The 22,122-nt window shown below is 54.4% G+C and overlaps 2 protein-coding genes across 4 annotated transcripts in view; one reads left to right on the top strand and one right to left on the bottom strand.

The window, feature by feature from the left end:
- The window catches only part of SEC14L5 (SEC14 like lipid binding 5), a 39,443-nt gene extending 28,367 nt beyond the window's left edge, over positions 1-11,076 (top strand). Inside the window, exons 9-17 of the mRNA XM_063414481.1 lie at positions 1,096-1,285; positions 1,598-1,686; positions 2,072-2,142; positions 2,755-2,926; positions 3,524-3,658; positions 3,995-4,132; positions 4,836-5,081; positions 5,932-6,110; positions 7,089-11,076. Of these exons, the coding sequence (XP_063270551.1) occupies positions 1,096-1,285; positions 1,598-1,686; positions 2,072-2,142; positions 2,755-2,926; positions 3,524-3,658; positions 3,995-4,132; positions 4,836-5,081; positions 5,932-6,110; positions 7,089-7,194 (1,326 nt within the window). The 3' untranslated portion in view covers positions 7,195-11,076. The remainder of the gene's footprint in view (positions 1-1,095; positions 1,286-1,597; positions 1,687-2,071; positions 2,143-2,754; positions 2,927-3,523; positions 3,659-3,994; positions 4,133-4,835; positions 5,082-5,931; positions 6,111-7,088) is intronic.
- A 259-nt stretch (positions 11,077-11,335) lies between these two features.
- Positions 11,336-21,453, bottom strand: NAGPA (N-acetylglucosamine-1-phosphodiester alpha-N-acetylglucosaminidase). 3 transcript variants are annotated; one of them, XM_063414483.1, is made up of 11 exons: positions 21,274-21,453; positions 20,567-21,052; positions 17,749-17,888; positions 17,076-17,184; positions 16,716-16,844; positions 15,718-15,926; positions 14,860-14,934; positions 13,382-13,513; positions 13,179-13,239; positions 12,449-12,699; positions 11,336-11,781 (listed from the first exon to the last, which is right to left on the bottom strand). In XM_063414483.1, the coding sequence occupies exons 1-10, from the start codon at positions 21,435-21,437 to the stop codon at positions 12,465-12,467; spliced, it is 1,740 nt and encodes a 579-aa protein (XP_063270553.1). In that variant the 5' UTR covers positions 21,438-21,453; the 3' UTR covers positions 11,336-11,781; positions 12,449-12,464. The 3 variants fall into 3 exon arrangements, with proteins under 3 accessions (XP_063270553.1, XP_063270552.1, XP_063270554.1); XM_063414482.1 differs by having other exon boundaries at positions 11,342-12,699; XM_063414484.1 differs by having other exon boundaries at positions 11,353-12,699; positions 14,860-14,907.
- Between the last annotated feature and the right edge of the window lie 669 nt (positions 21,454-22,122).

Genomic DNA, 22,122 nt, shown 5'->3' with positions numbered 1-22,122 from the left:
CTGAGATTGCTCCCTCCTGACACAGCTGCTTTCCACCCAGCTTTCTGTTTCCCTGAGCATGGCGAGGACAAACAAAGGAGCTTTGACTCCTGAGCAGGAGGGTTTGTGTCCCAGCAGGGCTGGGAGTGCTTGGGTTGTGCTAGCACAATATGGATGCTCTGGAAGAGACAGTCCCTGCTCCACAGAGCTGGAACATTTTATGGAAACTTGTAGAGAATGAGGCCAAGCAGTTTTGGGGGAGTTGGAGTGAGGGACTGGGAATGCAGCAGCACATGCAGCTTTAATCCAGCTGGATTTGCAGCTGACAGGCTCTTAGTCAGATTTGGCACTTCTGTGGAATCCATCAGGTTCGTTGTTAATTCCTGCTGCTTGGCATTCCTGGCAAGTTCTCTTTGATTCTTCAGCTAAAGAGAACATGGCAGATCTGGAAGGACGCTGGAATAAGCCATTCTGCAGACTTGCTTTGGAAAGCTTTTGTGCCTGTGATGTTAGGATGGTGCTAGTGCTGGGGTGAGTGGTCGGGAGAGGGTTTGTTGTAGTTTTGGTTGATTTGGATCAAGAGTTATTGTGGTGTGATGGGGCAGGGAAGCCTTTGGAAGCACTCAACAGCTTTCCTGTTCAAACACCAGCAGCAGGGCCTGCACAAGAGCTCGAGTTGGTACTGGTGGCATCATTCAGAATGCACAGTTGTGATTCCCCTCCAGTGCCTGGTGTGGTCAATGTGTTACCTGTGGCTGTTTGTTACCTGTTGCCATCCTGGGCTGATTTGCCCTGGGCAGGTGAACTTGCATCTGCCTGACTGTCACACAGTATTTTGGAGGTCCTTGTGGATAATCTGCCAGCCTGGGGTTTGCTGGGGCTCCTGTGAACTGCACTGGGGAAGGGCTTCCCACAGTCAGTGAGCTGATCCCTTCTTTTGTGCTCCTGGCACCCTCTGCTGCTTCCAGCTGGGTTAGCTACGGAGGGAGGGAGGTGGAAGGGAAGTTTGTTTGCTGTGTTAGTTTTAAGATTAAAAGATGGTGTAGACTGTGCAGCCTCCCCTGCAGGCCCAGTGGAACATTCCAGCCCTGCTCCTGGGGCTCTCTCTTCTCGCAGATCCCCAAGGATGAGCACATCCTGCGGTTCCTGCGCGCCCGCGACTTCAACATCGACAAGGCGCGGGAGATGCTGTGCCAGTCGCTGGCCTGGCGCAAGCAGTACCAGGTGGATTTCATCCTGCAGTCCTGGAGACCCCCAGCCCTGCTGGAGGAGTACTACACCGGGGGGTGGCACTACCAGGACAAAGGTGAGGAGCTGCCCTGGCACAAGCTGGTTCTGGCACAGCCCGGTGACCTGGATGTTGAAGAAAGCTGTATTGACATTTTTAAAGTTAACAAAGCATTTCAGTGCCTGTGAGTAGCCACTCTGCTTCCCTGGAATTGTATTTCCTCTGCACAGATCAGGCAGATCAGTCAGTGCAAAGCAATTTCTCTGAAAAGGTTGTTTTTGGCAGTGATTTTTATCCTTTTCAAATATTGAATGTGGCTTTTTAAAAAGATATGAGAGTGATAGCCTGGGGGACTAAAGTGCTGCCCTCTCTAAATGCTTTGTTTTGAAGATGGGCGGCCGCTCTACATCCTCCGCCTTGGCCAGATGGACACCAAGGGTTTGGTGAAGGCCCTGGGAGAGGAATCCCTGCTGCGACACGTGAGTTGTGCCCTTGTGTGTCACCTGTTCCCCTCAGGGTGTTGGGAAGTCTTGGCATGGTGCATCAGGAATCCTGGAATGGTTTGGGTGGGAAGAGACCTTAAAACTCATCCCAGCCATGGGCAGGGACACCTTCCACTATCCCAGGCTACTCCAAGCCCTGTCCAACCTGGCCTTGGACATTTCCAGGGATCCAGGGGCAGCCACAGCTGCTCTGGGCACCCTGTGCCAGGGCCTCACCACCCTCTCAGGGAACAATTCCTTCCCAATATCCCATCCATCCCTGCCCTCTGCTTTCTGTATTTTTTAAAATAAGATCTCCAAGCCATCCCGGTTACTCAGCCATACTCAGGCTAATCCCTGTCTGTGCTGTCTTTGATTCCAGGTTCTGTCCATTAATGAGGAAGGGCAGAAGAGATGTGAGGAAAACACCAACATCTTTGGCCGTCCCATCACGTCAGTATAACTGGTTTTCCTTGCAGACTCTCACTGCCATGGTGAAGGATGCTGCTGTGGTTTGGGGTGATGTCCTCAGGGTTACAGTGCAGACAGCAGTGTGTGTTATGGGCTGTATGGGGACCACAGATTTATATAAATTTATTAGTTGGACAGAAATGCAGACAAATCCTGAAGTTTCATTGGAAAGCATGTATTGAGCCTTCCTTACATCATTTTCATATCCCATCTCAGATTAAATTAATCTTCCTGTCTTGGTGGTTTTAATCCACATCTTTGAAATTCTGGGGTTTTTTTAATGCAGGAGCCTGTCTTCCAGATTCCACCTTCATTTAAAATGTACTTTTACATTCTTTTTAGCAATACCTGCATGCCTTCACCTTCTTCCAGAGTGACAGATGTTCTTTCCTTGGGGTTGGGTGTCTGTGTAACCTGGAGCTCACGTGGATTCAGGTCTGCTGCCTGAGTGGAGATGTGCTTTTATTGAACTACTCATGCCCCTTGTTGGCTTCCCTGGATCCTGCACGGCCTGTGGGGTTACTGTGGGTCCTAAACTGAGCAGCCACCACACTCCAAAGTTCTGACACGTCCTTTTCTGCCTGTTCATTTCAGATCCTGGACATGCCTGGTGGACTTGGAAGGGCTCAATATGAGGCACCTCTGGCGGCCTGGGGTGAAGGCCCTGCTCAGGATCATTGAGGTGGTGGAGGACAACTACCCTGAGACCCTGGGGAGGCTCCTGATCGTGCGAGCACCACGCGTCTTCCCCGTGCTCTGGACCCTGGTGGGTGAAGCCTGGGCTCTGCAGGATCACTGGCACTTGTGCAGGTTCACAAATAGCTACATCAGCACAGGCAGATGGGTGAGATCTCCAGGCACCTTGTGGTGAGCTCCTGAAGAGGCCACAGCAGAGCCAGGCCATGGGGTTCTGGTGTCTGCCATCCACCAGGACTGGATGAGAAACCTGAATCAGAATTCCCCATTCCACCCAAACTTGGTGGGCTTTCATACAGATGGGAAAAGACAGACACCTTTTAATCTCATGCTATAGGACACTGAAGAGTAATAAGTGGTAAATAACATATCTGGTTCTGCCTGGTGCTTGCTGACTGCTCTGGCAATGTGAGAACGTGGTTGTTACATTTCTTGTGAGCTTTGTAGGTGAGGCAGTGACTGCAGACTTCCTTTACGTGAAGCAGAAAGTGTTGTGAGATGATGAGACAGAGAGGGAGAACATTTTCCATTTGATATCCCTCTCTTTGGGCTGTGAAACTCTGCACACTGCTGAGACACTCCAGGCTAGAGCCTCGTGGGCTGGCTCAGACAGTGTGTCCAGCTGCCTTCAGTGACAGCCGTGTCCTGTGTGCCCTTGGTCTTTCAGGTCAGTCCCTTTATCAATGAGAACACACGGCAGAAGTTCCTCATCTACAGTGGCAATAACTACCAGGGCTCAGGAGGGCTGGTGGACTATGTGGACAAGGATGTGATCCCAGACTTCCTGGGAGGAGACTGCATGGTGGGTTTGCTTTCTTCTTGTGCAGGTGCAATCTGGAACTGATTCCCTCTTCTCACCACCCTGGAAGGGGTTGGCCTCTGTGCTGGCCAGCATCCCCCTGCTCTGGGCACAGGGGCTGCCCTGCAGTGGCAGTGCTGCCCTGGGGATCCTGGAGCGAGGTCAGGGGCAGCTCTCTACAGGGAGCTCACATGAACCAGGGTAGTTCCAGTGAACTCAGAGCCACTGTGCAATTGTGGCTCAGCTGGTGGCTCAGCCCGTGTCTGACAGCCAGCAAGTGTTCCTGCTTCACTGCTGGGACATCCTGACCCCTGCTGTCTGTCTGTCTGGCCATTGCAGTGCACTGTCTCAGAAGGGGGACTCGTCCCCAAGTCCCTGTACCAGACCGAGGATGAGCCGGAGAACTCGGATCACATCCGGCTGTGGACAGAAACCATCTACCACTCTGCAAGTGTCCTCAGAGGAGCCCCACACGAGGTACAGAGCACGGCTTGAGGTGCTGGGCTGGGACAGTGACATGTCCCCTCTGCTGGGGCTGACTGCAGCAGCCAAGGGTTCCCACAGAGGGAGCAGGAGAGGGCTCAGCAGAGCTGTTGTTCCTGGAAGGGAACTGCTGGCAGTGAGGGAGTTAAGAACAGCAGTTTGAGCAGCAGTGTCTCTTATCTCTACTGTGGCCTGATTTTCTGTAAGGTCTGGTCTCTTCCTCCTGTCCCTCCTCCTCCTCCTCATGGGAGAAGTAAAGGCCACTCAGTTTCCCTTCCGATAGTTCAGCTCCCATTCCCAGCAGCGTAGCTGGGATAGTAATGGGGGTGATAAAGGAAGGTTTGTGCTGGGAACAGGATGTCCCAAAAAAGAGCAATTAAGTGTGAAATCAGTCTTCTGGCCTCTCTGATGGGGAGTGACTCTGATTTGGCTCTTTGCTGTGTCCTGCTTTGTGCCTCGGTTCCACTGAGGTTTTCCTAGAACAAGCAATCTGATATGGGGAGAAAAGATAAAAACACCTGAGTGGGGGTACTGTGGTAGGGTTGGGAGTGGGAATTGGTGTGTATCCCTCTCAGGAATCAAGACCATCAGGCAGCTGAAGGATTGTGGAGCCAAGTCTGTTTGGCCCAGAGCAGGGGGGAACACACTGCTGCCGCCTGAGCTCCTGACCCAGCAAGGGGCTTGTTCTGTCTCTTAGATACTTGTGGAGATCCTGGAAGGGGAATCCGTCATCACCTGGGACTTTGACATCCTGAAGGGAGATGTGGTGTTCAGCCTCTTTCACTCCAAACGAGCTCCTGAGCCAAGTCACAGAGAAGCCACATCAGCAGGTCCCTCTGCTGCAGGGGACAATGTGCAGCTCATCGACAAGAGCTGGGTGCTGGGCGTGGATTACAGCCGGGTGGAGTCTCCTCTGGTCTGCAGAGAAGGAGAGAGCATCCAGGTCAGAGGGGTTTGGGTCCTGCCATGGCTTCAGAGTTCTGCAAACCCCAAAGCAATTGGGTGCTAGGGTGGGAATTGATGGTGTGGGAAATCACACCTAGATTTGCTGCTAGAAATGGGGCTGTGCTTGTTCCCAACAGTAGGAAAGGGGGGATTCTGTCCCTCTGCCCCACTTAGGTGAGACCCCACCTGCAGAGCTGCCTCCAGCCCTGGGGACCAGCAGCAACAGAATGTGAAACTGCTAGAGAGAGTCCAGAGGAGCCCGTGGAGATGCTCTGAGGGCTGGAGCCCCTCTGCTCTGGAGCCAGGCTGGGAGAGCTGGGGGTGCTCACCTGGAGAGGGACTGGGGACAAGGGATGGAGGGACAGGACACAGGGAATGGCTTCCTACTGCCAGAGGGCAGGGATGGATGGGATACTGGGAAGGAATTGTTCCCTGGGAGGGTGGGCAGGCCCTGGCACAGGGTGCCCAGAGCAGCTGTGGCTGCCCCTGGAGCCCTGGCAGTGTCCAAGGCCAGGCTGGACAGGGCTTGGAGCAGCCTGGGCTAGCGGGAGGTGTCCCTGCCCATGGCTGGGATGAATTTTAAGGTCCCTTCCCACCCAAACCATTCTGTGGTCATTTTCTGGATACCCTGTGAAAGTGGGAAATCCTAATTTAGAGTGAACCATTGGAAAAGACTCCAAGCTAAAATTTTTATGGAAAGTAAGCTAAATAAGCTTTTTTTTTTTTTCCCTACTGGTACTACAGAGCTGTGTCTCAGGCAGGTGAGACAGGTGAATGATTCCTGTGCTGGGTCATTCAGCCATTCCCCAAGTGACCCGTGGTCACCTGCTGTCCCTCCCTCTCTGCAGGGCTCCCATGTCACACGCTGGCCTGGCTTCTACATCCTGCAGTGGAGGATGCACGGGCCCCTGCCCTGCTCCAGCTCCAGCCTCCCACGCGTGGACGATGTCCTGGCCTCCCTGCAGGGCTCCAGCCACAAGTGCAAGCTCATCTACTACTACGAGGTGCTGGCCTCCAAGGACTTCAGGTAGGGCATTTACAAGGGGTTTACTACAAGTTGCACTGAGTGTGAGTTAAACATGTGGATATCAGAGACCCCACAGGGGCTGTGTTTCACTGACAAATGCATGGACACAAAATTGGTGGTATTGGTGGCATTTGTGCTACAATCTCCTCTGGTGCTGTAGGTATTTACAAGTTCCCTTGACTCTGTGTCCACTGTGGAATTTGTGCTTTGGCTCTTGCTTGCAGCTGCCTGAAGAGCAGGAGGTTTTTGACTCAGAAGGCTTTTTATGCTAATTGGGGATATTTTGAGAAGCTCCTTTTGGAGTAATTTAAATATGAGTTGGGCAGTTTCCCAGATGATTTTGTTTGGCCCTTGAGAAGGATGAGCTCTTCTGAACAGGTGAACAGCCAGCCTTGGCAGGGTGTGCCTTCAGTGCCAGAAACACCTCCCCATGTCCTGTTAATGTGCAAGTCCTTGACCCTTCCCTAGAGCTGGAGGAGGCTTTGCCAGAACAGACTTGAGGGTGGTGAGTTTGAGGTGTGACCTGGCCAGGCCCTGGGGGGCAGAGCAGCACAAGTGCCTCACTCCAGTCCTGCTCGTTCCTTGGGGCTCTTCCGAGCCCAGCCTGCTTTTGGCAGGAGGAGCTGGAGGTGCTGAGCTGGGACTCTGCTGTTCAGCAGCCTCGAGTCCTTGGCTTCACAAGACTTCATTTGGAGCACTCTGGAGCTTTCCTTTGTCCTCAGAGACAGCTCCCAGAGGCTCCAGCCGTGTCCCCTTCCCCACAACGATAGTCAGAGACAAGGAATAATATCTGGAAATGGAAAAAGTGTCTCTGATTAATTTTTCATCGTGACACAGAGATTCTTAGAGAGCAAGTGGGAAATGATAGGCCAAAAAGCACTTGTGCAAATGGTAGAGAGGGGGAGCTGATCTGGGGGAGGAATGGTTATCCCTTAATTGCTGCCTTCCTAACAGCACATCTGTTCTGTCCCATCCCAGGGGATCCATGTCAAGCCTGGAATCTTGCAACAGCGGCTTTTCCCAGCTGAGTGGAGTCACCACATCTTCCAGCCAGTCCCAGAGCAGCTCCCACCTCTCCAGATAGCAGAGCCAAGGCTACAGCAGCAGGGGCACCCCGGGGCTGCTCCAGCCCCAAACCAAAGAGCTCCAGGGCTGAGCCTTTGGACACAGAGAGACCTCTGGGAGCTGCTTCAGCCACAAAAACTGAAATTCCAAGGGCAGGTTTAGGAGTTCTGGGACAGCTGCCTGCTTCTCAGTAGCCTCCTTCACCTCCTGTGGATTTTGGGTGCCTGTGAGTTTGCAGGACTCCATTCCACTCCAAAGGGCTCTTCCCATCGGTCCTTTTCCCACAGAGGAGGCTGATGTTGCCTTACCTGTTGGACCTTTAGATAATTCCTGGGTGGCCAAACTGAGGGAATGTCCTGGGTGCCCATGGGGTGCTGCTTCCACACTGGACAGTCAAGTGGGCATCCCAGGGGCAGGGCCCTGGAGGGAACTGCCAACACCTGAGTACAGGTAGGACAGTTCAGAAATCACTTCCAGGCCAAACCAAAAACCTCTTCTGGTCTGGCAGGATGCTCTGGGAAATGTGTTAGATTTTTTTAACCCTGCTGAGAAACAAAGTCAAAATGTTTTTTTTTTTTAGAAATTCCAGGCATTGAATCTGCCTCCAGTAAGTGGCATCTTCCAAACAATTGTTTCTCTTTACTCAGGTTTACAGCAATAATGAGTAGGTCTGTCCCATTCCCGAGTGGATGGGAACTGAATCCAATCCTAAAGGGCTAAGAAAAGCAATATTTGATTTCCTGAAGGCACAAGATTTTCTGGCAGTATTACAGAACTTGCTTCTTTTACACATGAGCTCACTTGAAACCTTTCAGAGAGGCATGTATGTAAGCACTTACTGAAGCCTATTTATTCTATACTAGCTTATTTTAAATTAATTTTTAACTTATTTATGTCAGAAATTACTATTTATTAAATACAGTCACCTTTTTAATGGGATGAACTTTGTTTTAGAAAGGAATAACTGATTGTCTTCAATCCCAAGCTGTCTTTCTGCTTGGGTCCTGATCTTTGTGATTGCTGGATGTTCTTTCAAAAGGGCTGCATTGGAGTAAGGGCTGTGTCACCTTCCTTGCAAGGAAAGGTGAGAGTCCAGTGCTTTTTTGGACTGTTTTTTAGGATTAAGAAACAAGGATTGTGTTCAGGAGTTGTCATGAAGACGCACTGTCTTCCTACACCCCAAAAATGCCATGTTTGTCCCTAACCTGATTGTTCCTGTAGTCAAGGGGAGCAAACTTATCCATGTTCTTGTGCAGGTGAAAAAAAAATTAGAGCAGGTGTCAAATACTCATCAAGTTTTTATTCAGGGATCTGTGAAGTGTTTCTTCACACCCTGCTTTTTTTTAATCACTGGTTTTGAAGCACCAGTCTCTGCCAAAGGAGAAAAGAGCCAAAATATTTGGGACAGTGAAAGACAAAGAACTTGACGTGGTTTTGAGTTGTTTGGTGGGTTTTTCAAAGATTGGAGCCAAGGGAATCACTCTGCACCTTTCATCTCTCCCTGTGAACAGGTAATTTGGTTATGCAGAGCTCAAGGAAGTTCTTATTTCCAATTCTCAGTTATTCCATGGACTTTAATGTTTCTCCCAGACAAATGAAACTTTGGTCTCAGGCATTTCAGCAGTCTGATAAAGAGGGACAAATACCACCTTTCCTCTAGAAAGTCAGGAATTCTGGAAGCAAAAGTGCATGTGTGTATCCCTCATAGAAAATCCTTGACCCAGAATATATTCTGATTCTAGAAACAGTTTCAGACTCCCAAAGCCCCAGGAACAAACCCAGCCCTGTCCCCCCTGAGCTGTTTCAGGATTTTACCTTCTCCTGTGGTTGCTCACATCCTAAACTGGCAATATTCCTGTTCCCTGGGTTTTCTCTGGGTAAGAATCTCTTCCTCTGCCCTGGATTTTTTAAAATTTTCTTTTGCAATGTGGTATATGCTGTTTTCTGCCCACCAGAAGTTCTGGGTGTTTATCATTGAAGCACCTAGAACTTGGCCCCTGGCAGGTCTCTGAAGGGTGAGGTCAAGGGCTGGTTCCACAGAGCATTCCTGGCTCTGGGGATATCCCAATCCCAGTTTTTCCTCTTGTCCCTTGGCAGTGTCACTCCTCTGCCCATCGGAGATCACGGCACAGGTCTGTGAAGCAGCTTGTGACCTCTCCTTGGCAAGGCTGCCTGGTCTATCCCACCTGACAATTTACTTGGAAACCAGTTTAAATAATCCAATATTTTTTTCCTTTTTCTCCTGAATGTTAACAGGAGAAAGGGAGCAACAGCCTGGATGCTGTGTTGTGCTTTTTAAGCCTGACTCTGTGAACTGCAGATACCAGAGACACAGAATTCCTCTACATCACCTTTTCCCCCTCAAACGACATCAATGTGCTTTAGAAAATAAACTCGGAGGTTTTTTCACAGTGAGCTGAGTCTGGGAGGGGTTCTGGATCCTCAGCAATGGCCTCATTTTGGGTGGTGCATCAAGGCCCTCGCCTCACAGCTCTGCAGTGAGGGCAGTGAGCTCGGGCTGTGTGCAGGGAATGCGCTCGTAATTAAAAACTGCCTCCCACCAAGTTTGTTCAGATATTCCCTATGCAAACACAACACCTACCTCAGAGCTGTGCCGTGTCTCGTGGGTGGTGGGGGAGTGCAGGATGCTGTGCAAGGTGCCAAGGCTGTGCCAGATGTCGCAGTTAAATACAGCCAGGTGTGACACCTTCATTCCCAGTGAGTTCTCCAGGTTTGCCCCATTCCCAAGGTCTGTCCCAGGGCTGGGAAGGGCACACACAGAGAGGATGGATGTTTGATGGCCTCAGCTGCCGTTCAGGGCACAGTCCTGAGCCATTTTTTGCTGCTCCCCGGTGTGAAAAGGGCTTTGTCCCCGCTGAAGAAGGGCTGTGCCCGCGGGGCACCAGGGGCGGCTCCAGCCCCGCGGTGTCACCGCTGCCGCTGCCGGGCGCCGTGAGCCGGCACTGGGGGCACTCACAGGGAGGCACCGGGGCAGCTCAGCGGCTCCTCAGCTCCTGTGCTCGCTGCTGCGAACAGAATTCCCCACGCTCACCAGGCCAGGGAATCCCGAGTGACTGAGGTGCAGCTGGGTTCCTTGGCTCAGCCAGTTCGGTTCTGTCCGTTCCCTTTTAGGAACTGTGAATAACAACTTGTAATCCCACTGTGCTTTATTGGCAAAAGATTTTGAAAATGCCATAATCCGTTCGCAGTTCCCTGTAGGAAGTGGCAAGCACAGCTGCCCACCACGCTGGGCTGTGAAGAAGCTGGGGCTGAAGCCAGCCCTGCTCCAGGCAGGGAATCCCCCATTTCAAAAGGCATTTTACGAGCTCACACTGCTTCAGTATCCCAAATGTTTGTACTGTGAGCAATTAATGCAAGGAACAGCTATTAGAAACTTACTTGACAGCAGCTGTCAAAGATTCCTGCATGCAATTAGCTTTAATATTCCTCCAACACGTTTGTGATGCTCCTTACATCTGATTATTTCTCTCTTGGAAGGTGAAATTGGAGTAAAGTCACATTTGCTGGCTTTTAGTGACACCAACACCCACTTCCAAGCTTTCAGTTTCATGTTAGTTAAATGGGCATTAATTAACTGTTTTAGCAGCACTTACTTTCCTTTGCAGCTGGCTTTGGTTTTGTACACTGCAATCTTCATTTTTCTCAGCCAAAACCCTCAAACCTGCTGTAAGAGCCCACTGCAGGGTGCTGAAATAACAGATGTCCTCCAGTGATGGTGTCTGTGGGTCCTGGTAGAGCTGTACTTTTGGGTATGTGGGAAATAAAAAATCTCTGAGAACACGTGGAATTGTTTGATTGAACTGTTGAAATTGCAAGGCAGTGAAAATTCAAGCCTGTGTGCTGCTCTCTTTGCCCCCAGAAGCACAGGTAAGGCTTGTATTCATTTTTTCCTGCTTTTTAACTAAAATGTTTGGGCTTTTTTCTAACCACCATCTTTTGTTTAGTTTCCTAGCACAGAGTGGGCTGGAACAGCACATGCTGCAGTGTGGGTGTTACTAGGAAAAAAAAGAGCCCCTGGGTTCCACTGGGTGGCTGAGGTTAACTGGGAAAGGATCAGCTCCTTCTGCAGCTGCACATCAGGAATTCTGAGTTTCAGGCAGGTAGAACTAATAGACTTTATTCAAGTTTCAAATAACTTTCTGTAAATCATAGAAAAATAGAATCTCTAGGTTACAGGCTGATTTGCTGCCAACATTGGCACAGAAATCACACATCCTTTACTTGGAGAGGTAAAAAGGGAGGGAGTGCATAAAGATGTGTGGGGCTCAGACAGGCTCCCACCCCTCTGCAGCATCCAAGGGGCTCATCCAAGGCTGGGTTTCCCTCACGGGGAAGCAAATTCAAACACTGTTTTAATGTAACTGTGCAGGGACGTGTTCCAGATTTTCAGAGGGGTGCTCAGGATCCTGGCGGTGCTGGAGACCTGGCGGGTCCCTCTGAGGAGTGCCCAGTGGGGCAGGGCAGCCCAGGCTGTGCCCTGCCAGCCGTGCCAGGCTGTCCCTGTCTGTGCCTTCCCCACGGGACAGCTCCAGGCTGTGTCACTGCAGGGTCCCTCAGCCACGGAGCCGGGCACAGCCTTTGGCTCCTGCAGGTTGGAGTGATGCACAAATGGAACCTGGGACCTGACAGGGCCCTTTGTGGTGCTGTGCTGCAGGAGCTGCCCCAAAGCACAGCACTCATCACCCTCTGCGGCTGCTCTGGCCTCAGGACTGCTCAGAAAACACTCCAGCCCTGCACGGGGCTGTCACAGCCCTGCCTGTCACCCCTGAGCCACCATCGTGGCTGGGAGAGGAGGGCTCTGCTGGCACTGGGTGCTCCACCTGCTTCAACATTTTGGAACAAACTTTTTGTCACTTTTCTGATTAAAATCTGAGTTTAGCAAGGAAGGGCAGACATTGACTGTAATACCCTTAGGCCCAGCTTTGTACTAGAGGCAGTTAAACTTGCATCTTAAAAAGTACTGCTCAGGTGAGCAGGGATCCGAGGTGCTTGTAACTTGCATCCCTCACCTGGTTCCCCCAAGTTTTGGAAGGAACCAGCCCATCTCCTTTCCTGCTGCAGCTGTGGAATTCCCTCACCCAAGAGATGTCCTGCATCCCCCAATGCTGCAGTCCTGGGTGCTGGGGCAGCAGAGGAAGGGAAACCACAGCCTCAATAGGGCAGCTCTTGGGCTGAGGTTCCTCAGGCAGCAGTTTGAGGCTCCCAGCAGGAACAGTCCCAGTCGGTGCTGAGGGGAATGCAGGGTGAAATACCTCATCCCATCCATGACTAAAGGAGCTCTTGGTTTGGGTCCTGAGTGTCCTCGGGCTCCTGAGTGTCCTCCTGGTCCCAGGCAGCAGAGGCGGGGCTGTGAGCACTGTCCCCGTTGATGTCCCTCAGGGGGAGGTAGCCGTAATCCCGGTCCCGGTGCTGCCGCCGCCCCTGCAGCAGCAGCCCCAAGTTCCCCAGGGCACTCAGCACAAGCAGCAGGGCCAAGGCAGAGCTCAGGGAGAGCCAGGAGCTCCTGTGGGACACACAAATGACATCACCCAGTGTGCAGAGGACTGTCCTCCCTTCCCTGCGGGCCTGCTCTCAGGCAGGAGAGAACCAGGGAATCCTTTAGGCTGGAAAAGCCCTCCAAGATCATCAAGTCCAACCATTAACCCAGCACTGCCAATGCTACCACTAATCCATGTCCCCAACTGCCACATCCACACAGCTTCTAAATCCTCTCTGGGCACCCTGTGCCAGTGCCTGACCATCCTTTCTGTGAAGGAATTTCCCCAATATCCAACCTAAACCTCCCCTGGCACAACTTGAGGCCTTTTCCCCTTGTCCTGTCCCTGTTCCCTGGGAGCAGAGCCCGAACCCCCCTGGCTGTCCCCTCCTGTCAGGAGTTGGGCAGAGCCACAAGGGCCCCCCTGAGCCTCCTTTTCTGCAGACTGAACACCCCCCATGCTCTGTGTCAGCCTCTGAGATGCACAGTGAGCACCACACACTTACTCTGATAGAGAGAATTTTTCTTTGCTCTTTTCCTTTTTCTGGGAGGCCAAACATTGTCCAGCTGGAAAATCAAGAGGGAAGAAAGGTGGGGCAGGGTGTAAAATTCCACTAAAAAAGAGCAAGGTTAAGCAGAGCTGGTGACTAAGCAAGCACTAAAGCTGCTCTTCCAACTTTTTGCCAAGCCCCACCCCTGCGGTCGGTACCTCTGTGTAGGCGGTCCTGCAGTGCCCCGTGGTGGGTGATGTTGCAGCTGCCCGTCTCGGGGTCACAGGGACACGAGTGGTCACACGCACAGCGGCTCTGGCAGTTCGGCCCGAACCAGCCCAGGGGACACTCTGGGGATGGGATCACAGAGGGACTGGTCATTGCCAAAGCTCCACCCAGGCTGTGGCTGCAGCTCCCTCAGCTCAGCTGAGCCCGCAGCAGCCTGGGAGCACCATGCTGGGAGTTCAGGGCTGCTCTCTGGTGTGCCTCAGAGGGAGGTTTGTGTAAAACTGGGATCACAGAATCATGGAATGGTTTGAGTTGCAGCAGACTTTAGAGCTCATCTTGCTCCAACCCCCTGCCATGGGCAGGGACACCTTCCACTATCCCAGGTTGTTCCAAGCCCCGTCCAGCCTGGCCTTGGGCACTTCCAGGGATCCAGGGGCAGCCACAGCTGCTCTGGGCAACATCTCTGGTATGAGACCAGCTGCATGTTCCCTCTGTTCCAGGCTGGAGCAGAGTATCACTGACAGAATCAGGCACTCAGGAAGCTCACACCCCACCGTAATTAACTCATTCACTCAGATACAGGGGGCCTGGAGTGGTTACAGGGCCAGCTCTGTCAGCACTGGCACATGGAGTGTGAGGGTGGGATGGCAGGACAGCCCTCTGGAGCATTCCACAGGCACTGCCTTGCATCACCTGAAGCCTGGGCTACAGCACGGCTCAGTGCAACACCCTGGAGTAGAGGATGTTTTGTGTTCATTCAGGGGCTCTGGGAAAAGAATGCAGTTCTTTGGGGTTGAGACTAAACAGAAGTCCACAATGTTCTGTTGATGATCCAAACTCCTGTTTCCTCTCTGCTCCTTCCTGTCCTTTTTAGCCCATTTGGGTAGGACAGGCAGGCATAGAAGAGCTGGGAGCCAGCTGGTGATGCTCAGGCCTGAGCTGCCCTGGCAAAACTGCCCCTTGCTTTGCTTACAAGAGGAGGCTCAGAGGTGACACAAAATGCTGTCCCAGCCCCGGGGGTCGCTGAGCGCAGCCCTCACCGTGCTCACAGCTGGTGCTGGGCAGGAACAGGCTCCATGCATGGGCTCACAGGAGCTGCTGCGCTGGCACCAGCATTTCTGGCTGCAGGATTCCCACAGGAACCAGGAGCACAAGCTCCAAGAGACAAGTACAGATGTCACCAGGGCCCTGGCAGCACAGGCGAGCAATCCCAGCACACTGCCACAGGGTGTGGAGGGGTGCTCAGCAATAAGCTCAGTGTGTGCCCTGAACAAGGAGCAAGGGCTTGAGTGTCTCACACCAAGATGCTCCAGCTGCAGTTAAACTGACACTGCCAGAAAAGCGCAGCCCAGCACACAGGGAGGCCTTTCCCTTCCCTGCTCCCCCTCGGGCAGGCAGTTCTTGGGAGGTGGCTGCACTCCCCTCTCCCCGGCTGTGAAGAGGCAGAGGAGCAGCAGTCAGCATTTACCTTCAGTGCAGTTGCTGCCAGTCCAGCCGGGGTCACACAGGCATCCAGCTGTGCAAACACATGGAACAGGCATCACTGACAACACAAAAACAATCGCGAGCAGCAAGGACTCGAAATTAGGAGCCTCTGCCTCCTGAGGTGCCTTCTCAGCCCCGCCAGCCCAGAACGCGCAGAAGAGGAACCCTGAGCTCACACAAAGGGGGTTCACACACTGCCTCTCTCAGCGGCCAAACGCAGCAGAATCCCTGCTGATGGCGTTCCCTGGGACCAGCTCTGGGTCAGCTACTGGCAGTACCTGCACCCAGCTCTGCCCAGCCACTGCACTGGGGCACACTCGAATGAGAGGTGAGTCAGGACAGGAGAAGAGGAATGGGATTGGGCACGGAGGGGCAGAAGCTGGGGGCAGGCACTCCAGCAATTTCTGGGTGCAGATTCGTGGAAGAGTAGCAACTGCACCCTTGTAAAAATTATGAAGCAGGAGAGGCAAGTAAAGAAGGAACAGTAACGGGGGCGGGGGGGACAGAAGCAGCTGCTGTCACACAGCGTAATACACAGCCCAGCCCATCAGCAGCCTCACGAAAACCCCAGAGCACACCCTGGGGCAGAAAGGGAAACTGAGGCACGGAGCTCGAGGTTTCCAGCCCCGAGCCCCAGCCCAGCCGTGCCGCCGGCTCCTAAAGGACACGTGTTCTGACCATCTGTGCCTCAAACAGGCAGAGAGGGGAGAGGGGAAGCAGCCGCAGCCAGGCAGCTGGTGCTTGGCGGGCAGGCACACTGTGCTCCCCAGGGATATCCCCAGGGATGCAGCAGGTCCTGCCTCCCTGCAGCGCCCCCGCAGTGACCCGCGCAGGGACTCACAGGCGCTGCAGACGCCGCGCAGGCTGCAGTTGGCAGGGCCGCAGTCCAAGGTGTCGCAGGCGGGGCCCGCCCAGAAGCGGCCGTGGCAGCGGCAGTGCCCGGCCACGCACAGCCCGTGGCCGCTGCAGTCGGGAGGGTCGCAGCCCGGCTCGTGCACGCACACCACGGTGGAGATGCTCCGGGGACACCGCCACATGCTGTCAAAGGAGCTGCGACAGCACAGGGGACAGCGTGAGCTGAGCCGGCGCTGCGCTGCCCAGCCCAACCCAACACCCGTTACATAACCCAGAGACTTCCTCCTGATCCACACGGGCAAACATGAACATTAATACCGGGAAAATGTAAACATAAAACCACATTGGAGTCAATGTTTTAACTGAGTTATAAATCCCATCTGACAGGTATCATTTCAAACGTGGAATTACAGAGGCAACAGCTTCCCTTAAAGCAGTCCCAGCTTCCCTCACTTTGGCACCCAGCACACGTTTTCTTGAACCTTATTTGCTTTGATATACATTATATCACTGTAGTTATGGCAACTGAATGTTAAATCCCTTCATGTTTACAGTCAGAAGTGAATAAAAAGTTGAATTTAAAACAAAATATTCTTTAGATTCCCTCCAATGAGGCAGGGCAGGGTCTCCCAGTCAGTGTTTCTCTTCCATAATAATAAGCTGCTGACAGATCTCTGCTAATTCCCATGGATGTGTGGCTCTGAATCTCCCACACTAAGAGCTGATGCTTTATCCGATTCCCACATCAGCCATTCAGCCACAGCCACAGCTTTGCTGCCTGTCTGGAAGCAGCTCAGCTTTAATCCTGGATGACTAAGTGGAAAAACCACGGAATCACGCAATCCCTTTAAATTCCAGAGCTGCTCTCTCTCACCTGCCTTTGCTGTGCCCTCCCAGCCAGGCCAGGGTGTGGGGCTGGGCTCCGCAGCCTGACAGGAGCTGCAGAGCCCCTGGGCAGCCCTGGGCACAGGCAGCAGCACCTACCAGTGCTCAGAGGGGTAGTTGGCCAGGGTCCCGTTCAGGACCAGCGTGGCTGAGCCTCCGCCATCCAGGTTGATAGCATTGATGACTCCCTGCTGCTTCAGGAATTCTGCCATATCCCACAGGTTGATCCTGCAAAGCAGAGGTTGTTTGTTGATTTGCCTTCAGGGAAGCTGTTAGATCAGGTGCTTGTAGCTCTCTGTGGTGGAAGTGGAAGCTCTCCCATCCCAGGCACCCTGAGGAGGGCTGTGTGAGCCTCTTCTGGCTCTCCTGAGCTCTGCAAGGCTCTGCCTTAAAACATGTCCCTGCCAGCTGCAGTGTCCCTCCAGTCTCAGGAATTCAAGACCTTCCCCAAGCCCTTACCCTCTGGATTCTGTCTGTCCATCCACATGAACCAAGACCAGCTGGCCCTGACGGTCGTGTCCCACCGCAGTCCTGGCTGAGATCACATTGATGAACCTGTCGAAGGTTCCTGGGGACAGGGAACAATCCAGTCTCAGCTGGGGACACACCAGGCTGCTAACGCACATCTGTCTGCAAAGGAGCTCCCAGCAGGGCCCTCATCTGAACTGAAACAGTGAGAGCACAGCTCAGGCTCCTCTCCTTCATCCAAGCCCTACAGAAGTGCTCTTGATTAAGTTTTTGTCTGGCACAGGGACAAAGCAGGGGATTCACAATCCCTTGGCTTTAAACTCCTGTAAGAGGCACCTGCTTTGAGTTCCTCTGGACAGGTTAGACAGGATAGGAATTCCTGGCTGTGAGGGTGGGGAGGCCCTGGCACAGGGTGCCCAGAGCAGCTGTGGCTGCCCCTGGATCCCTGGCAGTGCCCAAGGCCAGGCTGGACAGGGCTTGGAGCAGCCTGGGATGGTGGAAGTTGTCCCTGCCCACACCAGGGGTGTGGAATAAGATGGTCTTAAAGTCCTTCCAACCCAAATTATTCCATGATTCTATGGAAGTTGGATTTCTTAAGTGCCCCAAGAGTTCCAGGGGAAGGAAAATCCATGGCCAGGCTGAAGCCAGTCCCCACAGTATTTACCTGTGGTTTGAGTGTCACCACACTCGGCCGCCCGGCTCTGGTTGATGTACACCTCTCCATTCCTCAGCAGCCAAACCACCCCACTCACAAGCTGCACAAAAGGGTTTGACTGATCCAGGACATCCTCCTCAGACAGGTAACTGGGAACAGAGGGCAGGAGGGTTACCCACAGTCACAGTACATCATGTTAAAGCCCCTCCTGCTGCCGCCAGGCTCCTGAAGCAGGGAGAAGGGCAAAAGGTGGAATGAAGGACAGCTACATCCAAAACCAGGGCCCAAGCAGTGTGAAATATCACTTTAGCAGCCAGAGCAGCCCCTGTTCTCGGCTCTTCTGCACAAACCCACAGCTAGTGGTGGTCCCAGGCCACTGTGCCTCAAACAATGTGGCCAGCAATGGCAGCAATGTGGCCCAGTGGATCTGAGCCAGGGTAACAAGGGCAGAAAGCATCTGGCAGAACACAAGGACAGAGCCACTGCCAAATACTCGGGGATCTGTGGAAGCAGCTGTAACATCTTGCTGCCTGTCAGGTTCTATTCTCCAAAAATGTGACAGCAAACAGCTTTGGAGAGCATTTGGAGCTACAGCATCCAGCCTGCCTGCAGCTGCACTGGATGCTACCTGCTCCTTTCATGTGGGAAGGAGGTTGCCCTGCTCCTGCAGAGAGCAGAAGGACTGTTCGGCTGCCACCTCTGTGCTTGGGTGCTGTGTGTCACCACAGAGTGCTTCCCCAGGGACACTGTTCTCCCCTGAATTAGGGTGGTGAGGAACACCTGCCTCATCGGAGCCTGGTGCTGGGGGTGTTTGCAACTGAGAGGACGGGAGCAGGGGCTGGGGCTGGACAGCTGTGCTCTGCCAGAGGTTTTGGGTTTAAAGGTGACTTTTCTGGTGTTTTGTGGGAGCTGGATGCTCAGCTTTTACTTGTTTGGTATCCGTGATTGTGGGCAAACAAAGCTTTGTGCTTTGTAGAAAAGTGTAATTGCAAATACCTGAACGGAACACATACAGAATGAATTCCCTTTTCCCACGGGAACAAGAAGACAATGTGAACATGGCTGAAAATAGATCAAACCACAAAACAGTTTGGACAGGGACTGACAGCTTTTAAAGCTGGATTCACCCACTGTCAGCCTAGCGAGCGGCAGCAGCTGTACAGGGTGGGGTAACTCAGCCCTGGGCTGTCCTGCTGGTCGTGATGCAGGGTGAAAGAGTGACGTTGTGAATGAATTTCCCCACTGTCCTGACAGCCACAATTATTTACACCCAAACTGTTTTTCTGATCATGGTTTGAAGGCACAAAGCCACCAAACACCAAGGTAGCTCCATTTAACAGGGACGTCCTGCCAGAGCTGGGGAGCAGGGCAGAGCTGAAGTTATGGACTCAACAGTGACCCTGAAATTGCTGCTGGTCCCCTCTGCAGAAGTCCCCTCACTGAAGGGACATGTCACTGGCCCACCCAGCCCTTCTCTTACATAAATCAAGGCCATGGTACTCAGGGCTGTCAGAATGGCTGCAGGATAAAGCCCCACCGTGACACACTCAGTGTGGCTTTGCAGGGACCCCTCCTGAGGCCTGGGGGTGAGCTACCAGAAGGGTGGAGGATGCAGCTTCCAGGCTGCTGCTGCATCTTCTGAGACCATCAGAAGGGTCCTGGGAACCCTTCTGGGACTCTTTGGATCCTCCTGCTGCTGGGGAAGGGCAGCTCCTGGAGGCCTTGCACTCCAGGGAGCACTACAGTCCCTCAGTCAAATACTCCTCATCAGAGGGTGATCAGAGCTTCAGTCTCCAGCTGCTTGGGGAGGGTCACATGCCCAGGCGGGCAAGAAGGCCAGTGACACCTGGCCCGGACCAGCCACAGTGTGGCCAGCAGGGTAGTGCCCATCCCCTGTGCTGGCATTGCTGGGGCACCTCCAGTCCCGGGGGCAGTCCTGGGCCCCTCGTGACAAGCAGGACATGGAGGGGCTGGAGCAGGTTCAGGGAAGGGAACAGAGCTGGGGAAGGGGCTGGAGCACCAGGAGAGGTTGAAGGAGCTGGGAAAGGGGCTCAGCCTGGAGAAAAGGAGGCTCAGGGGGGCCCTTCTGGCTCTGCACAACTCCTGACAGGAGGGGACAGCCGGGGGGGATCAGGCTCTGCTCCCAGGGAACAGGGACACAAGGAGAGAAAATGGCCTCAGGTAGTGACAGGGGAAGTTTAGGTTTGATATGGGGAAAATTTCTTCATGGAAGGGCTGGTCAGGCACTGGCACAGCTGCCCAGAGCACTGGTGGAGTCACTGACCTTAAAGTGTTCAAAAAAGTGTTAATATGGTCAATCACAAGTTTGCCCAGAGGATGTGGAGTCTCTATCCTTGGACATGTTCAAAATCCAACCAGACATGGCCCTGAGCAGCCCACTCCATCCAACCTGTGCTGAGCAGGGTGCTGGATGAGGCACCTCCTGAAGTCCCTTCCACAGCCCAGCCTTCCTGCACTGCAGCCAGAGCACACACACTCCACTCTGCACCTCCTCTGCGGTGAACTCAGCCCTCTCCTCTTTTACCCTGCCCAGCGTCCCTACTGCAAGCTGGGAGAGGAGACACTGGAACCTAAGCAGCTGGAGATCATAACTTAGTGAGCTTCTCTTCATCCTAGGACACGAGCCACCGGCCACAGAGATAGCTCCACGAGATAAAGCCAGAATGTCCCTAGCTTCAGTATTCCACGTGAGCTTCTACTCTAACTAGGGGGGCCAAGGAGGCAGTGCTGGGATTGGCTTCCTGCCCAGTGATGCCTGAAAGTCTTCAGGCTAGAGAGCATTCTCCAAACAGCCCCAAGCTCTTACCCGAACACCATGGTGCCATCCTTCCGGATGCCAAACTGAGCGTTTTGTAGGCCTCCGGAGTTTCTGACCAGCTTCCCATCGCTCACAACATTCCCAAGGCACTCTCCAGTTTGCATGTTAAAGTACCCGCCGTTCTGGGCCACCAGACACTTCCTGAGCTTGGCAGTCTCCTCCACGGGGGCTCTGCGTTGAGCCAGGCAGCCGCCGGCACCGCCCGGCTCCAGCACGGAGAAGGTCCTGAGAGGGTTCCTCACGAAAGTGAAATGGCCATAGATCACGCTGCGGTCGCTGCCCTCTGGGTGGATGTACGAGACAAACGTTCTGGTGACAGCCACCGGGCCGGCCGTGCTGCTGTCGCCGGGCCACGCTTCGTGCGTGACGTTGCCGTACTTGACGGGCTGGCAGTCCCTGACGTGCCGGTGGCCGTGCCGGGGGCCGTGCTGCCAGGGCGGGTACGGCTGCAGCAGAGGCTCGCTGGGGGGGCTCCTGCAAAGACAACACCCGCAAAAGCGGCGTGATGAGCGCGGAGCGGGCACGGCCTCGCTGACAGCCCAGGCTCGCTTCTCCCGCGTCCCCGGTGTGACCCACTGCGGTTCACGGGCGGCTGTCCCGCTCAGCACCCGCTCCGCCAGCCCGACCTCAGGGCGCCGGGAGACCCCGAGCCGGGCACAGCCGCGCCCCGGGACAGGCGGTGCCCAGACACTCACCCGCCGGCGCGGGCCACCTGCAGAGAGCCAAACACCGCCAACGCGGCCGCCAGGACCGTCCCGACCCCCGCTCGCCCCGATCCCCGTCCCGGGGCCGGGCCCGCCCCGACGCCCGCCCGGCCGGGACCCCCGCCCGCGGCCCCCGCCGCCCCACACGGCGCCATCTTGGCGGGCGCTTGGCGCGCGGGCGGCGGCAGCGCCCTCTGGCGGCTGGCGGGGACCGGGTGGGCGTCGGAGCGGGGCGGGAGCAGCTCCCGCAGGGACCGGGAACCCGGGATAGCGCTCCGGACAGGGACAGGGAACCCGGGATAGCGCTCCGGACAGGGACAGGGAACCCGGGATAGCGCTCCCACAGGGACCGGGAACCCGGGATAGCGCTCCCACCGGGACCGGGAACCCGGGATAGCGCTCCGGACAGGGACAGGGAACCCGGGATAGCGCTCCCGCAGGGACCGGGAACCCGGGATAGCGCTCCCGCAGGGACAGGGAACCCGGGATAGCGCTCCGGACAGGGACAGGGAACCGGGGATAGCGCTCCCACAGGGACCGGGAACCGGGGATAGCGCTCCGAACAGGGACAGGGAACCCAGGATAGCGCTCCCGCAGGGACCGGGAACCCGGGATAGCGCTCCTACAGGGACCGGGAACCCGGGATAGCGCTCCGAACAGGGACCGGGAACCCGGGATAGCGCTCCGGACAGGGACAGGGAACCCGGGATAGCGCTCCGAACAGGGACCGGGAACCCGGGATAGCGCTCCTACAGGGACCGGGAACCGGGGATAGCGCTCCGGACAGGGACCGGGAACCCGGGATAGCGCTCCGGACAGGGACCGGGAACCGGGGATAGC

Source organism: Prinia subflava, chromosome 17 (genome assembly GCF_021018805.1).
Source record: "Prinia subflava isolate CZ2003 ecotype Zambia chromosome 17, Cam_Psub_1.2, whole genome shotgun sequence".
Lineage (NCBI taxonomy): Eukaryota > Metazoa > Chordata > Aves > Passeriformes > Cisticolidae > Prinia > Prinia subflava.
The sequence above is the reverse complement of the archived record's forward strand: the minus strand, read 5'-3'. Positions and strand labels throughout refer to the sequence as shown.

What these genes read in the sequence shown, in the direction of transcription:
- NAGPA (XM_063414483.1), bottom strand. Translation starts at nt 21,437, where the DNA reads ATGGCGCCGTGTGGGGCGGCGGGGGCCGCGGGCGGGGGTCCCGGCCGG. An exon ending in CAGGTGGCCCGCGCCGGCGG is followed by an intron (nt 21,053 to 21,273) that starts GTGAGTGTCTGG and finishes TTGTCTTTGCAG; the next exon opens with GAGCCCCCCCAGCGAGCCTC. An exon ending in AACTACCCCTCTGAGCACTG is followed by an intron (nt 15,927 to 16,715) that starts GTAGGTGCTGCT and finishes GTGCTGTCGCAG; the next exon opens with CTCCTTTGACAGCATGTGGC.